Source organism: Toxotes jaculatrix, chromosome 1, assembly GCF_017976425.1.
Source record: "Toxotes jaculatrix isolate fToxJac2 chromosome 1, fToxJac2.pri, whole genome shotgun sequence".
In the NCBI taxonomy this organism is placed as follows: domain Eukaryota; kingdom Metazoa; phylum Chordata; class Actinopteri; family Toxotidae; genus Toxotes; species Toxotes jaculatrix.
In genome coordinates this window covers 24,783,045-24,801,654 of record NC_054394.1, presented here as the reverse complement: position 1 = coordinate 24,801,654, position 18,610 = coordinate 24,783,045, and the positions used below count along the sequence as shown (strand labels likewise).

The 18,610-nt window shown below is 40.2% G+C and overlaps 2 protein-coding genes across 3 annotated transcripts; one reads left to right on the top strand and one right to left on the bottom strand.

The window, feature by feature from the left end:
* Positions 1-186: 186 nt before the first annotated feature.
* On the bottom strand, positions 187-11,023 carry usp8 (ubiquitin specific peptidase 8). 2 transcript variants are annotated; one of them, XM_041037288.1, is made up of 20 exons: positions 10,936-10,968; positions 10,347-10,428; positions 10,063-10,243; positions 9,499-9,643; positions 9,263-9,348; positions 8,994-9,135; positions 8,336-8,378; positions 7,997-8,168; positions 7,598-7,760; positions 7,370-7,511; positions 6,888-7,168; positions 6,273-6,770; positions 5,709-5,783; positions 5,261-5,559; positions 4,564-4,785; positions 4,260-4,470; positions 2,758-2,994; positions 2,488-2,630; positions 2,200-2,332; positions 187-1,835 (listed from the first exon to the last, which is right to left on the bottom strand). In XM_041037288.1, exons 3-20 carry the CDS (start codon positions 10,164-10,166, stop codon positions 1,677-1,679), a joined length of 3,255 nt encoding a protein of 1,084 aa, XP_040893222.1. In that variant the 5' UTR covers positions 10,167-10,243; positions 10,347-10,428; positions 10,936-10,968; the 3' UTR covers positions 187-1,676. The 2 variants fall into 2 exon arrangements, with proteins under 2 accessions (XP_040893222.1, XP_040893213.1); XM_041037279.1 differs by lacking the exon at positions 10,347-10,428 and having other exon boundaries at positions 10,936-11,023.
* A 3,673-nt stretch (positions 11,024-14,696) lies between these two features.
* Positions 14,697-18,519, top strand: hdc (histidine decarboxylase). The gene is made up of 12 exons (XM_041037403.1): positions 14,697-14,758; positions 14,913-15,085; positions 15,172-15,285; positions 15,397-15,519; positions 15,630-15,767; positions 15,850-15,993; positions 16,276-16,342; positions 16,461-16,623; positions 16,771-16,861; positions 16,961-17,059; positions 17,186-17,287; positions 17,583-18,519. The coding sequence occupies exons 1-12, from the start codon at positions 14,731-14,733 to the stop codon at positions 18,363-18,365; spliced, it is 2,025 nt and encodes a 674-aa protein (XP_040893337.1). The 5' UTR covers positions 14,697-14,730; the 3' UTR covers positions 18,366-18,519.
* Positions 18,520-18,610: the final 91 nt, after the last annotated feature.

The following is an 18,610-nucleotide window of genomic DNA, read 5'->3' as shown; positions in this document are numbered from 1 at the left end:
TAAATTAGAGGATCTACCATTGACTTGTGTGCTACTACTATGGCCAAATGTTTGTGTGTAACACTTATGCACTGTATTGTTTTATAACCGCAGGAATACAAGAAGATAAACGGGACAGGACTTCTTTGAGCCTGGCGCAGTCGTTTGTGTCAACAACAAACAAATGCTCATTCACACACACAAACGCTAATTTGAAGCAGTTTTAATAAATAGTCATATGAGTTGTTTGGGGTTAATATAATCGTTATATCTGAAAGAATTTTTTTTTTTCGAGCATTAAGAAATAAAATCAACATGTACAAGTAGAAAGAAAACAGATTATGATCTCATGCTATGCAATAAAACTGTAGTCAGGAAGTAGAATCAAATCCTGCCACCTCAGATCTCTGGTCCACTCAGGAAAAAAAATATCACTATACTCTGTGCTTGCTCTTGTCAGTCGGCTGGTCAGTCAGTCAGGCAGCAAATGTTGACACTTAAGCACTTGTATAAGTGAATACGGTCAATTTCTCATGTCTTCATATTCCCCTCAGTCTGTACTAAATACAGAAAGAAAATGGATCAGATAAATCAAAATCCAGCCTCCTCCAAACATGTTATTTCAAAACCAGCATCACTGGTATAAGCCAAGGAAGAAGCCAACTTATTCCAGTAATATTTCCTCTAAATAGTTTTTGCGTTTCGATATAGTAATGTAAAGAGTTAGGTATGTTTAAACAGAGAATAAATTCTACAACAAACTTTATAGAAGCAGGTAGGTTTTTCCTGTCACTGGCTGGACCGAGCAAGACGGACAAGATCTCAGCATCAGTATCGTTTTAAAGCATTCTGAGTATTAATGTCTGCTGTTAAACAATGTGTTCTACATAAACAACTTAAATTGATTGCATATTGTGTAAGTGCAAGACGGTGGCTAATATGAACAGGAAACAATCTCAATTCCCTCCTCTCTTTAGGAAGAATGCAAAATTCAACACTCACAGTCTTTTCATCCGCTTTAAGTGTTAAACATCAGAAGGCTATAGAGTTCAACCCCTAAATCACACGGTTTGTCTTCATGAATATGGTGATACTATGATGGCTGCTACTTTCAAGGGGAAAAAAAAAAAAAAAAAAAAAAATTTGGTCACTTAACAGATATTCACCTTGCCCTCAAGTATTTACATTTTTGAATGTGCAACATCAGCATTTTAAGTATGTACATGCCATCTAACTGTTAACCTTGGTGTATACACAGTACAAGAAAGCTGAAGATCAGTTCTGCGATACGGCCATCCACACTGAGTGCAGCAGAAATTAGGGTGAAGAGCATCTGAACCAGCTGTCGGCCCTACAACACGACCACCAAGGTATAGAAGTCAGAGTAAAAGGAGCATCTGTTTAGTCTCTAGATGATCAGTAATATGAATAGACAGCATGTTTTAACAGCTATAGGGTCCTCTAGTAGCTGAAGCATTGCACAGTGTGCCTGCACCATTCTCCGATCCGGGACAGACAGGATTTCATGGCCTCTCGCGCGAGTACGTCCTCTTGTGCACATACACGACTAGTTAACCCGCAACTAAGTGCACCAGGTCCTCAGAGCTGTGATTTTAAAAGGAAAAAAAACAAACAACCTCTAGGCTTGAGCATCGCTGCCCTGGTGTAGTGTTCTCTCTTCATGTTCTACAGCTCCATCACAGGGTGGAGTAAAACAGGATGTAGGCTGCAGACGACTTGACGGAGGAGGTGGAGATGTCAGACACCTCGTGGTCATCAAACTTGTACCAGCGCTGTTTGAGGGCGTTCTTACAGTATGCTGTGTAGTGGCCGCCATCTAAACCCCCGTAGTGGTTCTGGTAGTGGAAAAGAGGAAGGTTAAGATTGTCTTAACAGCAATAAAATAATTGAAACTTAGAAAATATCTGCGGATGCAGTTTTGCAAACCATGAAGGCTTTTTTTTTTTTTCATCTTTTAAAGACTCTACCATCAATAATAATAATAATACATTCCTTTGTGCTGTATATTGTCTGCATCTTTTATCCTCTTAAGTTGGTATTCTTCAGTATATATATATTTTTTTGTTTTTCTTTTGTTATTTTACATTTTGGTTCATGGTTCTGTATAAGCCTGAAGTCTCATGGCCTCTTCTGCAAAATTTTCATTGCGTATATTATAAAAATACACTTCCCATCAGAATTCTTTTTGCTTCTACTTACAGAAACTCCATAAAGGCTGTATCTCTTCAGGTTATGTTTGGGTCCAATGACATACTGGGCCAGGTCCAGACTGTCTAGAGGGAAGTCTACAGATGTCTGCAGTTTCTGCTTCCATCTACCCTCATAGGAGAATCTGTAGAAATTACACCCATTGAAGAGAAACTGTATCAGTGTGGTAAAACTAAGAAAAAAGGTCAAACATATCAGTCAGGATTAGAATTTCTCAATCTCATTTCCCAAACAGTGAAAGTGAGTATTGGAAAAAAAAAAAGAAAAGACCGTACAGACCGTTTTAAGTGCACTAGGAGAATTGGTGGGACTTTCCAGATCTCCAGTTTCTTGGTGGAATCTCTGTGGGCCTTGCAGTGTCTGCAGAACACCTTGTTGTTGTCAGTCAGCTTCTCTTCCTTGGAGAACAGCCTCAGACAATCCTGCCGAGCAGCAGGAAACATTTCAGTATTACAAAGCAAAAAAACTGGTGCAAACTGTTACAGATATAGATAAACAAAGAAAAGTGCTGACACACACTTTGGTGCACATGTTTAATGCCTGACTAACCTGAAGGGAGCACTTGCTGGTGGAGGCCAGAGGCAGTGACAGATACATAAAGGTCTCAAATGTCCGTGACTTCCGATGACAGGTCAGACACTGCACAGTGGACTTGAACTGCCCCTGGAACAGTGCTACGATGATGGACTCGTTCAGCAGCTTGTGTTTGCTCCAAGCCAGGTCGGCTGCCGTCTGATCGTCCAGGTGGTCGTTTTCTTCCTCCTTGTACCGCTTCCTGTTGTCCGCCTGACACCAGAGGGGAAAAACAACATGATTGTACAGAGGAAGAACTGCAGCTCTGGGTGCAAAGCAAAACCTCCTTCATGATCCCAGTAAAGCTCAGCGACTGATGGCTGATACAGAATATGCTGATCATAATTATAATATTGCAGTGAGCACTGAAAAAAAACAGCTCAATAAGAATCACACACTGAATTTTTAAGAATCAAACTTTATATTAACACCCATCCAATCTCTTTCACTTTCATTAGCATGCAGCTCAGCCAGTTTACTCTCAGTATAATAGGCAGGAAGAGATGAGAGGCTCTTTAACACTTGTTAATACATCTAATTAATACATCATTAATTAGTCTGACTGAATTATCAATTAGCCTGGAGAGATAAAGTGGACTGGGACGGGGTCAGCCTGATGGCAGACAGGTCTGAACATCACACAAAAGGGATGTGATGGGATGGAGTGTGTGTCATGAGAAATGCATGTCATCAGCTGTTATACCATAACTGGCACCTCTTCCTTTAAATATGCAAGAGTGAGTAGTCTGATAAGTAAATTGGGATGGATGTACTACTCCAACTCAACCCCAGGTGGAGACAGTGGTCACAGTATCTCCATGCTGACTGTTCAGAACCATATTCTCTGACAGCTTAACGATGGCCCTCATTATGAATAATGATTTTGAAAAATTATGAAAAGTTATGAAAAATAAAACAAAAAATATCAAGCTAGAAAATGGCCTTCTTTTGTTTTTGTTTTTTTCTACCCATTCACCTAGTCCTTTCCCCCGTTCAAATGCACATGAAGCCAGTAAAAATCAGTCGAGACAGGCAATGAGGCATGTCTTGGGTCTACATGCACAGAGGTTCTGACAGAGCATCAGACCGGACAGATGCAGACACACCACACTCACACTGCTGCAGGAGGACCAAGGACACACAAGTATTTACTTACTCTCTAATTTGCCATCAAAATGAAACCCGGTGAAAAAAAAAAAAAAAAACAGAAATAAGGAAAATGCTAAAAAACGAAGTTTGTATTGTTAACAGTTAAATGTGCAATAACAAACAGGGGTAGTAGAAGGCAAGCCTTAGAAAGCCATGGCTGAAAGGAATAAATTACTTAATATTTCCAGAACTACTCAATATTTAATTTAGGTTGAGCATATTCATGCTCCTAGCAGACGCTGAAATCTTTTTAAGGCTTTTCAGTTTATGCCACATAAAGTTTATGGTGGTTATGTCCTAGAGTTACGTGACGGGAGTGAGTGAACTACCTTGTTAAGGTCCTCATGGAGCCCATCCATGAGGAAAAGCAGAAGCTCCTGGGAGTCTTGCTGGTCATAGCCAGCAAACTGCTCGTTGATCTTTCCTATGGTGATCTTGAAGTCCCGTGGACTAATGCACTTGTACAAACCGGCCCACAGGGCCTTCATAATCACACCAAACTCCTCAGCCACCTCCCCTTTATGACCAAGTATGTTATACCTGGCAGAGGAAGAGAACAGAGACAGCTATGTTCAATATTTCCCTCAAACCTGATTCTTCATACATAGTAATTCCACTTATCTGGGCACCGACCTGTTGATGTCCTCCAGGTAGTAATTGTTGTTGAAGTAATCAGCCATGGCAGGAGTATTACACAGACACTGCAAGATGGAATTCATGTAGCACGTATTTCCCAAGTTACGAAGGCCAGTCAGTGATGCGCCCATTCCTCCAAATGTAGGATTCAAGTTGCGAATTTTGGCAGCCGAAGGCCGCACAATCTCCACTTTAGAATAGACCTTAGAACTGATAGGTCTAGAAGACAGAGGAGCACAATGTGAGAAGACTAGACTAGTTTCTGCAGAGGTAAGATGAAGGCAAATTAATCTGTAATATATCCAAAGGAATACAGTACAGCTAGATTATTATAATAGATGACACATCCATATCACTTATCATAGCGACTGAAAAATCATGGAATAGACTTGGGGCTGAACCCAGTTGGCAACTGAAATGTCAAAATAAAAATATATCAACACACATATTGCATAACAGATTTTGCTCCCCATATAAGTGAACTAGGTGAGCAAGATACTAAATATAAATTCAATTATAAGTACACAAATATTACAAGCTACAGCGTTGACAACATCTATCGGGCTTTATCATACTTTATAAGGATTTTTATTTTTTGGCCACTGGGTGTTGTGGCTGGTGGGATGGAGAAATCATACCAAACAATATGTATCCATATTTGCCTGGTCTATCATAAAACGTGTGTGTGCCTTACTTGGTATCTCTGTTGATGGTGGGAATGACAGCAGCAGTGGTTGGGGCGGTGGCCTTCTTGTGGGCCTCCTCTCTCAGGTCCTGGCTGATATCAGGGGAGGAGTAGGAGCGTTTCAGTTTAGACTGCTCCCGCTCTCGTTCACGGTTGGCGTCTGGCTCAGCTGGTCGTGGTGGTTTCTGTTTGACTGTTGGCGGTGTGGAGGGTGGAGTCTGTGGAACAGTCACCTCAGGAGGGTACAGGTGGACGCGGTTGGTTGGGGAATGGTAGTACCGGTAGGTCCCCGTCACTGTGTCAAGAAACTAGCCAAAAACGGAGGTGTAAACATGAAAAGAAATAGAACATTAGGCAAAACCAATAATCAGGCACAAGGAATAAATTATTTCTCATTTAAAATGTATGCCTTGTTAGCTTTTTGACTCAACATATTGCAGGTTTAAACATCTGGTACCTTCATCCAACCGTCTGGAAGGCCTGGTACACTCCTACCCATCTCCTCACTCCTTGCTCTGGTCAGGGGCTCCCTCTGTGGAATAAACACACAAACACACTGATTTCACTTAAAGGTTCTCTACAAAAATATTGGGGAAGGAGTTTCATGGTAAGGGTAAAAGGAATGATGGCTATTTCTTCTTATTATTAGATGTTTTATCTTTAAAAATAATTGTCTCTTCTCTTTACTTTAGTACTAGGCCTCACAGGAGCCTAGAGGATTGAAATCCTTCATTTCATCAGATCAGATTGATGGGTTGTATGTTTATACAGTGTATGGATGTGTGAATATATTGTTTCATTGTCTAGAATGTAAGATGACAAGATGACGTCAAAAGGATTTCACAAGTTTCCTTTCAGCAGCAGATCGCAGACACTATGCTTTAAAGGACTCTAAGGTTAGCATATCATTCCGATTGTGTGACTGGGGAAGTACTGGAGGCTTCTGTTCTGACCAGCACAAATGTTAAAGCTACCTCTAACAATCAGGGGTGAACTAACACTGACAGAAAAGAGGACTCACCTTAATTTCACTAACAATATGGTTGGGGGCAGGTGAATCCAGAGACTTGCTCTTCGAGGGCGTGTCAGAGTTCTGCTCCTTTCCCCTCCTCTCTTTGTTCTCTTTGTCTTCCTCCTCTTCTGCCTTTTGCCTTTCCAGTCTCTTTTTCTCCTGGTGTCTCAGCTCTTCTTCTTCCTTCTTTCTCTTCTCACTTTCTTCTCTTTCTAACTTTTCTTTCAGCTCCTTCTCCTTCTGTTCCCTCTCCCGCCTCTCCTCCTCTAAACGACGCTCCTGGTTGCGTTTTTCCTGCTCTTGCCTTGCTTTCTCCATCACTGCTATCGCCTCAGAGTGTATCTGACTTTGTTCTTCTTTAGACAAAGAAGTGTTGGGCATGAAGGCTGGTTTAGCTGAACGGTCAGGGACAACTGGGCCATTCTGGGTGGAGTCCTTCGCCGAACCGTTCTGGCTGGGCTTAGGCTCATCTGACACCCAGACAGAGGGTTTCTTGGCACGGTCAAACTGGGAAAGGAGAACAAGAGGATAAAACAAAACATGAGTGATGTTTAGACACACCTGGAGTCCTCCATGTTTTGAATTCTCCAAAAGCTTTAATAGTTATCAAGGTCAATATAATACCTGTGGGAACGCTTTGGCTGTTGCAGGTGACTGGCTGGATGTGCCTGCTGCAGGTTCCTTCTTACTAAGGTCTAGACCAGAATTCGTGGACACTGTGACAGGGGAATCGACAGTGTCTGGCAACCTGTCAGTAACCATGGATGTTTTAGATGTGGGAGGCTCTGCTGGTGTCACCCCATTCACCAGCACAGGAACTGAGGGTTCCTGAGGCTCAGGGATGACCTCTGGTTGAGGTGGGGTCGGAGGCTTTGGTTCCTCTAGGGATGGGTAGCTGAAGTTCACTGTTCAATACATCAAAGAAAATACACACATTTAAGGAAGTATAACTTCTCAGAAAAAAATTAAGACTAAAAAGTCCAGTTACATTTGGTGGGTAACATAAAATCTTTGGATGCAGCTGCAATACTGCTACTGCTGAGCAGGGCCTATTCAATACAGGGTGCCAAAGCAGTATGCTGTGCAGGTGTAATAGTGATACTCACACTGAGGGAGGGTGCTCGTGACATTCTGTTTAGGGGGTCGAACTTTAGCATTGGTTGTGTACATGGGGTAAAACAACAGCCAGTTCTCGTAGCCCCCCTCCAGCACCAGTGGCTCACTACGCAGGATGGTGATGCTGTCCCACTGAGGAGTTTGCAAACACATTATTGTTAGGGAAGGAGTCACACAATAGAGATTGCACAAGTGCCAACACACACACACACAATCACCTTAAAGAGGGCATCTTTGAGGCTCTGCAAGGTGGTTCCCAGTTTAAGGTCAGTGACAGAACTGAACCAGTCCAGCAAGACTATATAATCCACAAATCCCCGCCGCCTCCAATGCTCTTTGGTCGCCTCCGGTAGCTTTGTCTCAATCTGATTCACAGTGATTCTGAAATTTATGACAATCCAGTTCAGAAAGTCAGGTTTAGAAGTTAAGACTTTTTTTTCCCCATTGTTTGATAGTTAATGGCACAAACAGAGGGAATGAGAAAAAAGTTAACAAAAGAAAATGAGATAATACATTAATTCATATCATCAGTCCGAAAACCAGATTACAAATTACACATGCAGTGTCAGACACATCTTTAAATCTTTTACTTTGCCTGTCCTGAACCCCATTCTTACCCTGGGCTAATGGCCTCCTCAGGCACGCTGACACAGGTCTGGGCTGGGACCTGAATGTGGGACTCCTCAAACTCTCTGTGGCTGCGGGCATCCATAACAATTATTGTAATCGTCTGGTCCTTCATCATTTGGAAAAGTTTTTCGGCTGTGATCCCACCGGCTGCCACAGTAGCTATCAGGCAAAGTCATGAAATCAACACAAGACACATTGAAAAAGACATCACTCGTTTAAGACTAAACATAATGGCAGCAAAATACATCAGTTTATAGAATGATTTTCACCAGTATCTCAGAAAGAACTATACAAGTTTATCAGACTTCTTCTGTTATTCTGCTTACCTTTAGAGGCTGCATTCTTCAGTTCATTCTGCTCTCCTTTTACCTGTTATACAGACACAAAAAACAGACATCAGTGAAACATCTTGTTAACACTAAAACAATACTGATTCCAATTGGCTTAATTTCTCTTTAAATAAAATAACTTCAACTGATTAAAGAATACAACAATGTCATTCAAATATTTTCTAATTAATCTAGCGGCGTTGCTCTTGCTACTGGTGTGATGTGAACTATAGATTTAAAGATGTGAAAATCCAGTGAGTATAAATTCAAATGTATTTCATTTATATTACAATATATTTCATAATGTCTGGCTGAGCAGAGAAAAGAAAAGCTTTGAGACACAAATATATGTGGCACATGATATACTAAGCTCAAACTCAAACTACAGCCTAAACACCCACTTACAAAACTTCAAATTCAGGTCTTTTGTGAGGGTTACTCAATTTATGATTTGAAGTAATCCTGACTGTTGTTAGTGTATTAACTATGCCTCAGTTTAAAAAAGCACAATAATCACTATACTTGGCCTAAATTCAAGTCAACCACCCACATAATTTGTAAATGATAAATACATTGCAATGAAGTGTCTGCCAGATGTGACTACGTTTTAATACACAAATACCATATCAGCATATTCTTTGCTTGACATTCCTACCTTTTTGCTGTCCTTCTTGTTTGCTGACGATGTTTTTGGAGAGACACGACCACCATCTTTCTCTGTTATTTCCTCCCTTCTTTTCTTCTCCTCTTGTCTTTCCTTCTCCTCAAGTTTTTTTCGAACCTCAACTTCCTCATACCTATTTAGAAAAGTAAAGATTAGCCGAGTAAAACAAAAAAACAATGCAATGGCATGCTCTGACATTCTATCTTGCCATTCATGCATTAACAAGGTGTGTACAATTTAAGACAACCAAAGCTCCTAACCTGAGTTTAAGGCTTTCAGAGAGCTTCTCAGCTTCTTCAATGGCTTTCTTAAAGCTGGTTGGCCCAAGCATGGTCATGTAATACTCCTTTGTACATTGAAATAGAAAAGAATTACTTGGTTATAACTAATTGAAAAGAGTTACTTGGAACTAAATTTCCAAAGTTTTTACATAAGAAACACTACACTTTTAGTTTAGCAATAAAAATATTTGGATTTTTACTATTATGAACTATACCGGTTGCTGCTTGAAGTCCGGTCTTTTCTTGATGATGTCATATACTGTTAAATACTTCATGTACAGTACGTAAGCTTTCTCCTCATCTCTGTCCAGACGACACTCCTCTGCCGCCTTGAAGATTTTGCAGGCACTCTGAACATAGCTGCAACACACCCGACAAAAAAATATGCTTTCATATCTACATTGTAATGTTTCATGTTTGACTGGGGATCTTTAGTGCATTTTATCCCCATCTTTACCCCTCACTTAGTGATGCTAAGAAAGCAGAGACAAAGCCACACTTTTACTGTATTGAGAGTGGGTTTTAAAAGGCTTTTGATTAATTGTAACACTGGTGTCACATAATAATGTCACATATGCCCAACTGGGTTGATACCACTAAATGTAAAATCTAACTAAGAGCTAAAACAATTAGTCAATCAACCGAAAAACTAATCAAAACAATGCATTTGCATAGGTTGTGAGGGACATTTTGTGGACTAACCCATAATCAAAAACATAATCTGGAGCTTAATTGATAATGAGTTAATTGATATGAGTAAACATGAAACCTAGGGTTACCTTCTGGTGCTTGTCTTGTCTGGTTTTATTTCAGCCTTTTTATTAAGCTCTCCCAGAGATGTGGACAGGTACAGCTCTTTGACCCCGGTGGACACTGCAGGCATCTTCGCGGGTGTGTTCAGTCACAGGCAGGCAACCGGTCAGTGCTGTACACAGGCTCTGGACATCTCTGGAAAAATGTCTGTTGACAGCAAAATAAAGTAAACACACGCTGTTTCTAAAACATCCAACTATTCCTGCTCCAAGTCGCACCTATTGTTGACTAACGTTAGCATTTACTTTACCGGTGCTGATTAGCTTCCAGTATTAGCAATAACGTCTCAGGGAGATGACAGTCCAACGAACTGAGTTTTCACTTTCGTTATCCTGTCAAGTAGCATTTAGAAACGGCCATTATTATTATAAGTTAGCCTAAAAACATGACATATCGATATTACGTTGTATTTAACTAAGAAACTCCCTGTTAGCACATTAGCCAACATTAGTTAGCTTCTGTTTGTAGTTTGCTAGCGCAGGACATGTCAACATTGACGACAACAACATTAAATAGTTTTCTGCCTGACGATAATCTTGACCGGATGCCTGCTAGCCAGCTAGCGGACAACTAAACTGACAGCTTACTTCACAGTAAATTTACATCAACACCATTCAGCAAACTGAATATTAACTTAGCTCTGAAGCCATCTAGCTACGTTAGTTAGCAAGCTACCACGCAGTTAAGCGTTAGGTTAGCTACTGTAGGCTATTCAGCTATGGCACAGGTAGTCACGGCTATAATCACATTCATCAGCAAAACGATATCCTCTAGAAATAACGTCGAGTCATATATAGTGGGTAACTGCTTGATAAGATAACGTCAACTTAAGAAATTACCTCTTACTGATCCGTTGCTTACACTTTAGCTACTTTTTTGACAGCTGGTTCCTGATTTCTTGTTCCTGCTCCTCCTCTTCTTCTTTAACGACCTTTGGCTGCAGCTAGTATCTTTATTGTTGCATTACTGCCCCCTTCTGGACAGATGTATACTTCACTGACCACTTTCTGTTCACAGAAGCACCCGTCTCACATCTCAAAACACATTTCACATAAACAGCCATGTTTTAACAATATTTATATTATAACAATGTCCAACTCCAACATTGCCAAAACAATTTAGAAATTAAATAAATATACTCTATATCCATAAAGGTGGCAAAAATATACACAATCACAAATAACAACAGCAGAGAATAACAATAATATAAAATAAAAACAATATAATTTTATTATTTTAGAATAAAAAAGAAAATAAAAGAATAATATAAAAATAAAATATAGAATAAATATTCTGAATAGCACAAATCCTTCATCACACACATGAAAACACACTAAAGGAAATCTAATTATAACACTACTGCACTAAGAATAGCAAACTAAAACTAAAACTAAAACCTGACCTTTCTGGCCTTCCTTGATGCAAAATCATCAATAATGTCATCATACTAAATCTGCTCCCCTATTGAGTGATCGATACTGATGACAGCAAGGCCAGTGAGCCGTTCCTGAGACAAAGTTGACCTCAGGTACGACTTGATCAGCTTCAGCTTTGAAAAGCTCCTCTCTGCTTGAGCCACAGTGACTGCCAGATTAAGTGCAAACCTGAGAACAGGATAATCAGAAAAACAAAACTGTTCAGGAATTATAGGTCTGTATTTATAATATGAATGAAATGTGCGTTATTTGGAAGAAAGTCGAGGTGACTTTAGCCCACTAATTCCATTAGAGTATTGCTCTGTACACCCTTTATTTCTTCCAAACATGTTTCACAGTTTGTTGTATGTTATAGTTTAATATTGTATGGTAAAACTTTTAAACCCAAAATAAAAACTTTAGTTTTTATGTTGGGTTTACATTGTATCCAGAAAAAAAGAGTCCACAACTCTGTGTATGAATGGATTTTTTTGTATAACCAAACAATTAATGAATACTGTACAGGATTAAAAACAAAGAACATGGTAAAGCAGGAAATCCCTGTTAACAGTCACACTACCACACTGGGAAGCTGCCCATTACAACCAATCTGATCTGTTGGTCACTACCCAGCCCCACTGAAGCAGCTGGGGATTAAGGGCCTTGCTCATGTGCACCCCAGTGATGTAATGAGGGAAGAGGTAAAGCAGATTTATACCCCCAGTAAAAAAAAAAAAATCAACCTTCAAATAATAAAGCTGAAGAAAAATAGAATTGCTATAAAAGTAAAGTTTAATGAAACTAAGAAATATTCTGCCTTAACTACTAGCTAAAATTAGACAAAGGTTATAACTTACTGCTAAAATTACTGTCACCATAAAGCAACATGCTTAGTTCCTGTTTCCCTTTTTTTTCACAGACCATCTCATCATTAGTCAGTGTCTTTTTTGCTCCTACTCGCGTCAAAGTAGCCAAATTATTTTTGTTTCTGACTTTTGTCTTGAATTATCAAGCCCAAGGTTTTCTTTGTGAAAGGCTGATGTCATGTTGATATTTTCAGCTTATTTGAATAAAAGCAGTAGAGCAAGATCTATCATGAAGCACTTTGACTTTGATGTCACGATTCAGCGCCCAAGCTTCAATTGCACAATTATGGTCAAACCTGCTTTCATCAGGCGTAAAGGTGCACAAGACGTAAAGGCACACAAGGAGCACAATAGTCGCAGTGTGCTCTGCTCCATGTCACATACCACTTATTTTTCTGTATTATACCACACACACACACATACACACTCACCATTACTCTGGTCATTGCCTGCTACTGGGCTTCCTGCCTTCAGTTAGATCAAAAGTCTGTGTAGCAGTGATTGCTCAGATTCAAAGAACTTGTGGGCTTAAGCTCAACTATGATTGAGGGGACTTGCAAGAATAAATGTTCCAATCATATTTTATAGAAAACAAACATTGTGTCCATGTTTTATAATGTGACCCATTTACCAGCACTAGTTTAACCTATGTAACACTTTGGACTTAATGAAAGGATCACAGTGTAATGTGTGTGGTGAATGAGTGTGTGGAAATGTTTTTTTGATTGAGTCCAGTACAAGAAATACACCTAAATAGTATTTGACAACTTTGTCTGATGAATCACCTATAAGTGGTGTCAATAAATAATGCAACTAGGGTGGGCAGACTCCAATTCTATTCTAATGAACTTCCTGAAAATAACATTGAAGTTTATCAAATCTGCAGTTTTAATATTAATGAATAGAGGTACAGGTTTCGATTGGCTCAGACAAACATCCTCTAGTGCTTTATCAGTTTCACTGAATCAACAGATTGAATTGATTGCCTCTCATCATAGTCTCTTGGTAAAACACTGATGTATGCTTAGTGTGTTTGATTTGGATTTGTGTCCAACCATAGGCTTCCCCAGAGAACCAGATGAGATCTGGCACATGTCGAGCACAATGCATAATAAAGGGCACAGTGTGTGAACAGTCCAGGTGCTGCTGGAGCTTTTGTCAGTGTTTAAAAGGCAGAGATAAGCTGTGACAGAGATGTGTTTGCCCTCATCATCCTATTACCATTTACTGTGTTTTCATTCATTGTTCATTTTTTGGTAATGCTCCCAATATTTTACCTTTCTATTTGTTTGTGAAGAGTATTCTTCTAAAACAAATATAACGTATTCAGATCCATTACCAGTAAAAGTCGTGCATTTAAAATTCTACTTTAGCAAAAGTACAGAAGCATCATTAGCTAAATTTACTAAAAGTGGAAAAAATAAAAGCATATATTTTGCAGAAAATCAACCCTGTGACTCACAATTCCTATGGGTCATGTGACTTGTAGATTAGTTAATTCTGTTGCATGTGAGCAGCATTTCACTGCCATAGCTGCTTGAGTTGGGGCTAGTTTTAACTACTTTATACAGTTTTGTTAATTAATCCAGTGATTCCAAATCTAAAGATTGGCCACCTCCAAAAGATCACAAGATAAAAGATAAAAAGACAGAAAAAAAACAATGTCCTGGATTAAAGCTCTCTAAAATTAGCTTTTTAGGCACTCATTAAGGTACTTAAGACACTTGTCTTTGGATAACAGGTTTATATGTAGATATGCATAATACATTATGTAATTATTTTTTAAATAAATGAGAAATTGCTGCAATTCATTCATTCATTATGTTTGATATATTTCATAAAATACTTAAAACATTTTTTAAGTGACATATTTGGTAAAATGCATTTCAGATACACAGAAGGCAACAATCTATAAGTTTATAATCTGATATGTAACATAAAATAATCACAGAGTGACAGTTTGAACCCATCGAAAGCATTTGTTTTGGTTACAGAGGGACTGATGTATATTGAACAAAATGTTTGCGCTGTGAAGTGAAATCAGTTACACTATTTGTTTTGTCTAACAGTGTAATTTCTCTGAGATGTGAGTTAATAACCCATTACCACCAAAGGAGGGTAAATATTTAATACAAATGTGGAGTCAGTGGATGATGTGACCAACAGTTCCAACGATGGAAAGAACATGTGGAGGGCTTCTCTTTGGTGGTTCAAATGCGTCACCAATTTAGGGCGTGCTCTCCACAACAGGCTCTATATAGTTCTGTGATCTCTGCTACTGAATACACAAAGCATCACTGCAGCTACCAGGTATACACAACGAATTAACTCAAGGAGGTCTCATCTTTCAAAAATGCAGGCTGAGGAATACAATCGCAGAGGTAACCATGAGTTCAATTTTACCACATCGACTCAGTTTGACTGTGTTGTGTTTCACTGCAAATAATAATAAGTAAACTGTAACTATAATTAACATGAATAATATATTATAGGCAAAATATCATTCCAGCTTTTACAGTGTCTATTCCTGATCAGGTAAGGAGCTGGTGGACTACATCACACAGTACTTGGGCTCCATCAGGGAGAGGAGGGTGATTCCAGATGTGAAGCCAGGTTACATGAAGGAGCTTCTCCCTGACACTGCGCCTACAGAGCCGGAGGACTGGGAGAGCATTTTCCACGACATCGAAAAAGTCATCATGCCGGGAGTAAGTTCCTACTGTGTCACCTATCATCATATCAGCCTTTTGAAACTATGGCAAGGAAGCAAGTGTTTTCTCATCTGTTTTCCCAGGTGGTTCACTGGCAGAGCCCCCACATGCATGCCTACTACCCCAGTCTGACTTCATGGCCCTCTATGCTTGGGGACATGCTGGCCGATGCCATCAACTGTGTTGGATTCACCTGGGTAAGAGGACAACCTACTTTTTTTTCTCCAGTACACCATCTAAAAATACCACAAACATCACAACAACGAAGTGTCCCACTAAACAATATTATCCATGCTGGTTTTGCACAGGCTTCTAGCCCAGCATGTACAGAGTTGGAAATGAATGTGATGGACTGGTTGTGTAAAGCACTCGGGCTCCCCTCCTTTTTCCTGCACTACCATCCTGACAGCAGAGGTGGAGGCATACTACAGGTTCATGACACCTTGATCAGTTTATTTTAAACCCAAAACCTTTAAACAATAATATCTGTGGTAACTGAGAGGTTATTATCTTCTTCTTCTACTTGACTTCTACCTGTTAGAGCACAGTCAGTGAGAGTACACTGGTTGCTCTGTTGGCAGCCAGAAAAGACAAAATTCTGCAGCTGCGGGCCGAGCTCGACCAGGATGTGGATGACTCAGTCCTAAATTCAAGACTCGTGGCCTACGCTTCAGATCAGGTTAGTGTTGCCATTTCCTGTGCAAAAACTTCCTGTAAATCTGAAGAAATAAACTGATTTTATGTAGCGACTGCTTTCATAGGCTCATTCCTCAGTTGAGAAGGCAGGTCTGATCTCCCTGGTGAAGATTAGGTTTCTGCCCACTGATGAGCAGTTGTCTCTGAGAGGTGACACCTTAAAACAAGCCATACAAGAGGACAGGAGGAGAGGACTGGTCCCTTTCATGGTATGTATTTCACATTGAAGGATGAATGGGTATAATGAGGGTCAGGGGGTGTCTACGTCATGCCTGATCATGCAGAGTCCTGAAACTTGCAGAATTTAACTTGACTTAGCACAGTTTATATGTTCATGCATCAGAATGAAAAATCTAAAAATGTAAAACATGATCATATATAAAAAGCAGTTTGGAAATAGTCAGTGATAATATTTATGTACATAACAAATCATTGGCGTGTGTTAATTCAAAATAATTCAAGCCATTTGATTTTGGTTCTCTTCTGTTTAGCTGTGTGCAACTTTGGGAACTACGGGAGTGTGTGCCTTTGACAAGCTATCTGAACTGGGACCCGTGTGTATGTCTTCAGATTTTACTTTCAGTGATGTCTGCTTTAACACTGCAAGGTCAAACATCTTGCACTTCTACTGACATGTATTGGAAGTACAGTACTTGTATTGAAATTTGTTTTACAGGTGCAGAAGAGGGACTATGGCTCCATGTTGATGCTGCGTACGCTGGCTCAGCCTACTTCTGTCCTGAGCTCCGCTGGTCACTGGAGGGCATTGAATTTGCCCACTCTTTTGTCTTCAATCCTTCCAAGTGGATGATGGTCCATTTTGACTGCACAGCTTTCTGGTGAGTAAGAACACTGAAGCCTTATCTCCCTTTTACACAAAGAAACATTTTCTATGAACATAGGTCTGAAATTAAAAACCAATAAAACCAACATTAATATCAAGGACGCTTGTTGGTTGGTGATACCGTTTAATTTTGTTTTCTCAGGGTAAAAGATAAATATAAGCTCCAACAGACCTTCAGTGTTGATCCTGTTTACCTCAGACATGAAAACTCACAGGCAGCCACTGACTTTATGGTGAGATGACATCACGTCTTCAACAAATAAAATATTCAACTATTACAATGAATAATTTCATCCAATAACAGTGATAACAAACTTTTTTCTGCTGCTCAGCACTGGCAAATTCCCCTCAGCCGACGTTTCCGATCTCTCAAACTCTGGTTTGTAATGCGCTCCTTCGGACTGAAAAACCTCCAGGCTCATATCAGACACGTAAGTGGCATTCATTTCTCTTCATGCAAAAACAAAATCCAGCATCATCAAATTGGGGAATTTGCACAAAATGTATTTGCTGCAGGGATTTCTGTTAATGTGGCAACTGTGTTTCTGTTGTTTTAGGGGATTGAGATGGCAAAGCTCTTAGAGTCTCACATCAGGAGTGACCCAAATTTTGAGGTTCCTGCTGAGAGGCACCTGGGCCTGGTGGTCTTCTGTCTGAAAGTATGTAGAACAAATCTGAACTATCTAAGCAGTACAAAAGTGTTTGTGTTAATCATTACTGAGACATACAAACTTCCCTGTCAAGCCTTGCTTCAAAGGTGAGTTACTTAAATAAGGTTGACTAGGTTTATCAAGAACGGGTGAAGGGCAGAGCAATATCAGAGATCACTGAAGGCCTGAAACCTTGAACTGATGTTGAAAATCCTTTAGTCTTGTTTGGAAGCTTAGATTTTTCTTTCTTTCTTATTTGGTCCTGCTTTGATTCTGAATATTTTATGTCATTTCCTTATTCTAGGGAGGAAATGCTTTGACCCAGGAGCTGTTGAGGAGACTGACCCGGTCAGGCACCATGTACCTCATCCCAGCGGAGATTCACACCAAGCGCATCATCCGATTCACAGTGACCTCACAGTTCACTACCGCAGACGACATCCTCAAGGACTGGGACACCATCTCCAAAATGGCTTCCACTCTCCTGGCTGAGACGCAGGGTCAGAGTAATGCAGACCAACCAGCGTCAGGGGAAGATGAGGCGACAGGAGCAGAAGAATACCAAGACCCAGACTCAGACACCAGGTCTAATGAGAAAGAGGATGCTGCATCCAGGCTGGACAAAGCTCAAGTGGAGCTGTGGATTGACAAGGCTTGGAATCGATCTAGGAGACCAATGCGCTCCCTTAGCTGCAACAGTGAGCCCCTGCCTTACACTTACATAGGGGCACTGTCTGGCTACGACTTTGACACAAGGCCTAGTGTTAAAGATGCTGCGGGTGCCCTCCCCACACCATCAACAACAGGATCCGGTCCTACTTTTAAGATTACAGAGATGCCTTCAAATCTTCTGGGTAAACAAGTCCTGAAAAAGCTGACAAAGTTCTACAGCGTGCCCAGTTTCTGCAACCAGTGGGTGCAGTGTGGTCGGCACCAGCTCTGCTGCCCCCTGAAGGTTTCACAGGCAGCTCAAAAACACTTGACCTCCACCTGCAGAAGAATGAACTGTATGTCATCTTCTCCAATAGCCAACACAGCTCCTTCTCCTACTCCACTAGAAACTGCCTCTGCACCTAAGCTCCTGTAATGATTCTACTGATAATCAAGCAATTTACTGCTTTACTGGCTGTGTTGGTCCTGAGCCAACACAGCCACCTCTTGGCAAATCACTCTCTAACTGTGTCAGTGATATGGGATTACTTTGCTCATTTCCTCATCGTGTTTTTAAAATCATTTTATGAAAAATTACTTCAAACAACAGCATTTCCCTTGATATATCTCAGTACACAATATTCCTCACAGAAGGTAAAGTAGCTCATGAAATGAGGTGCA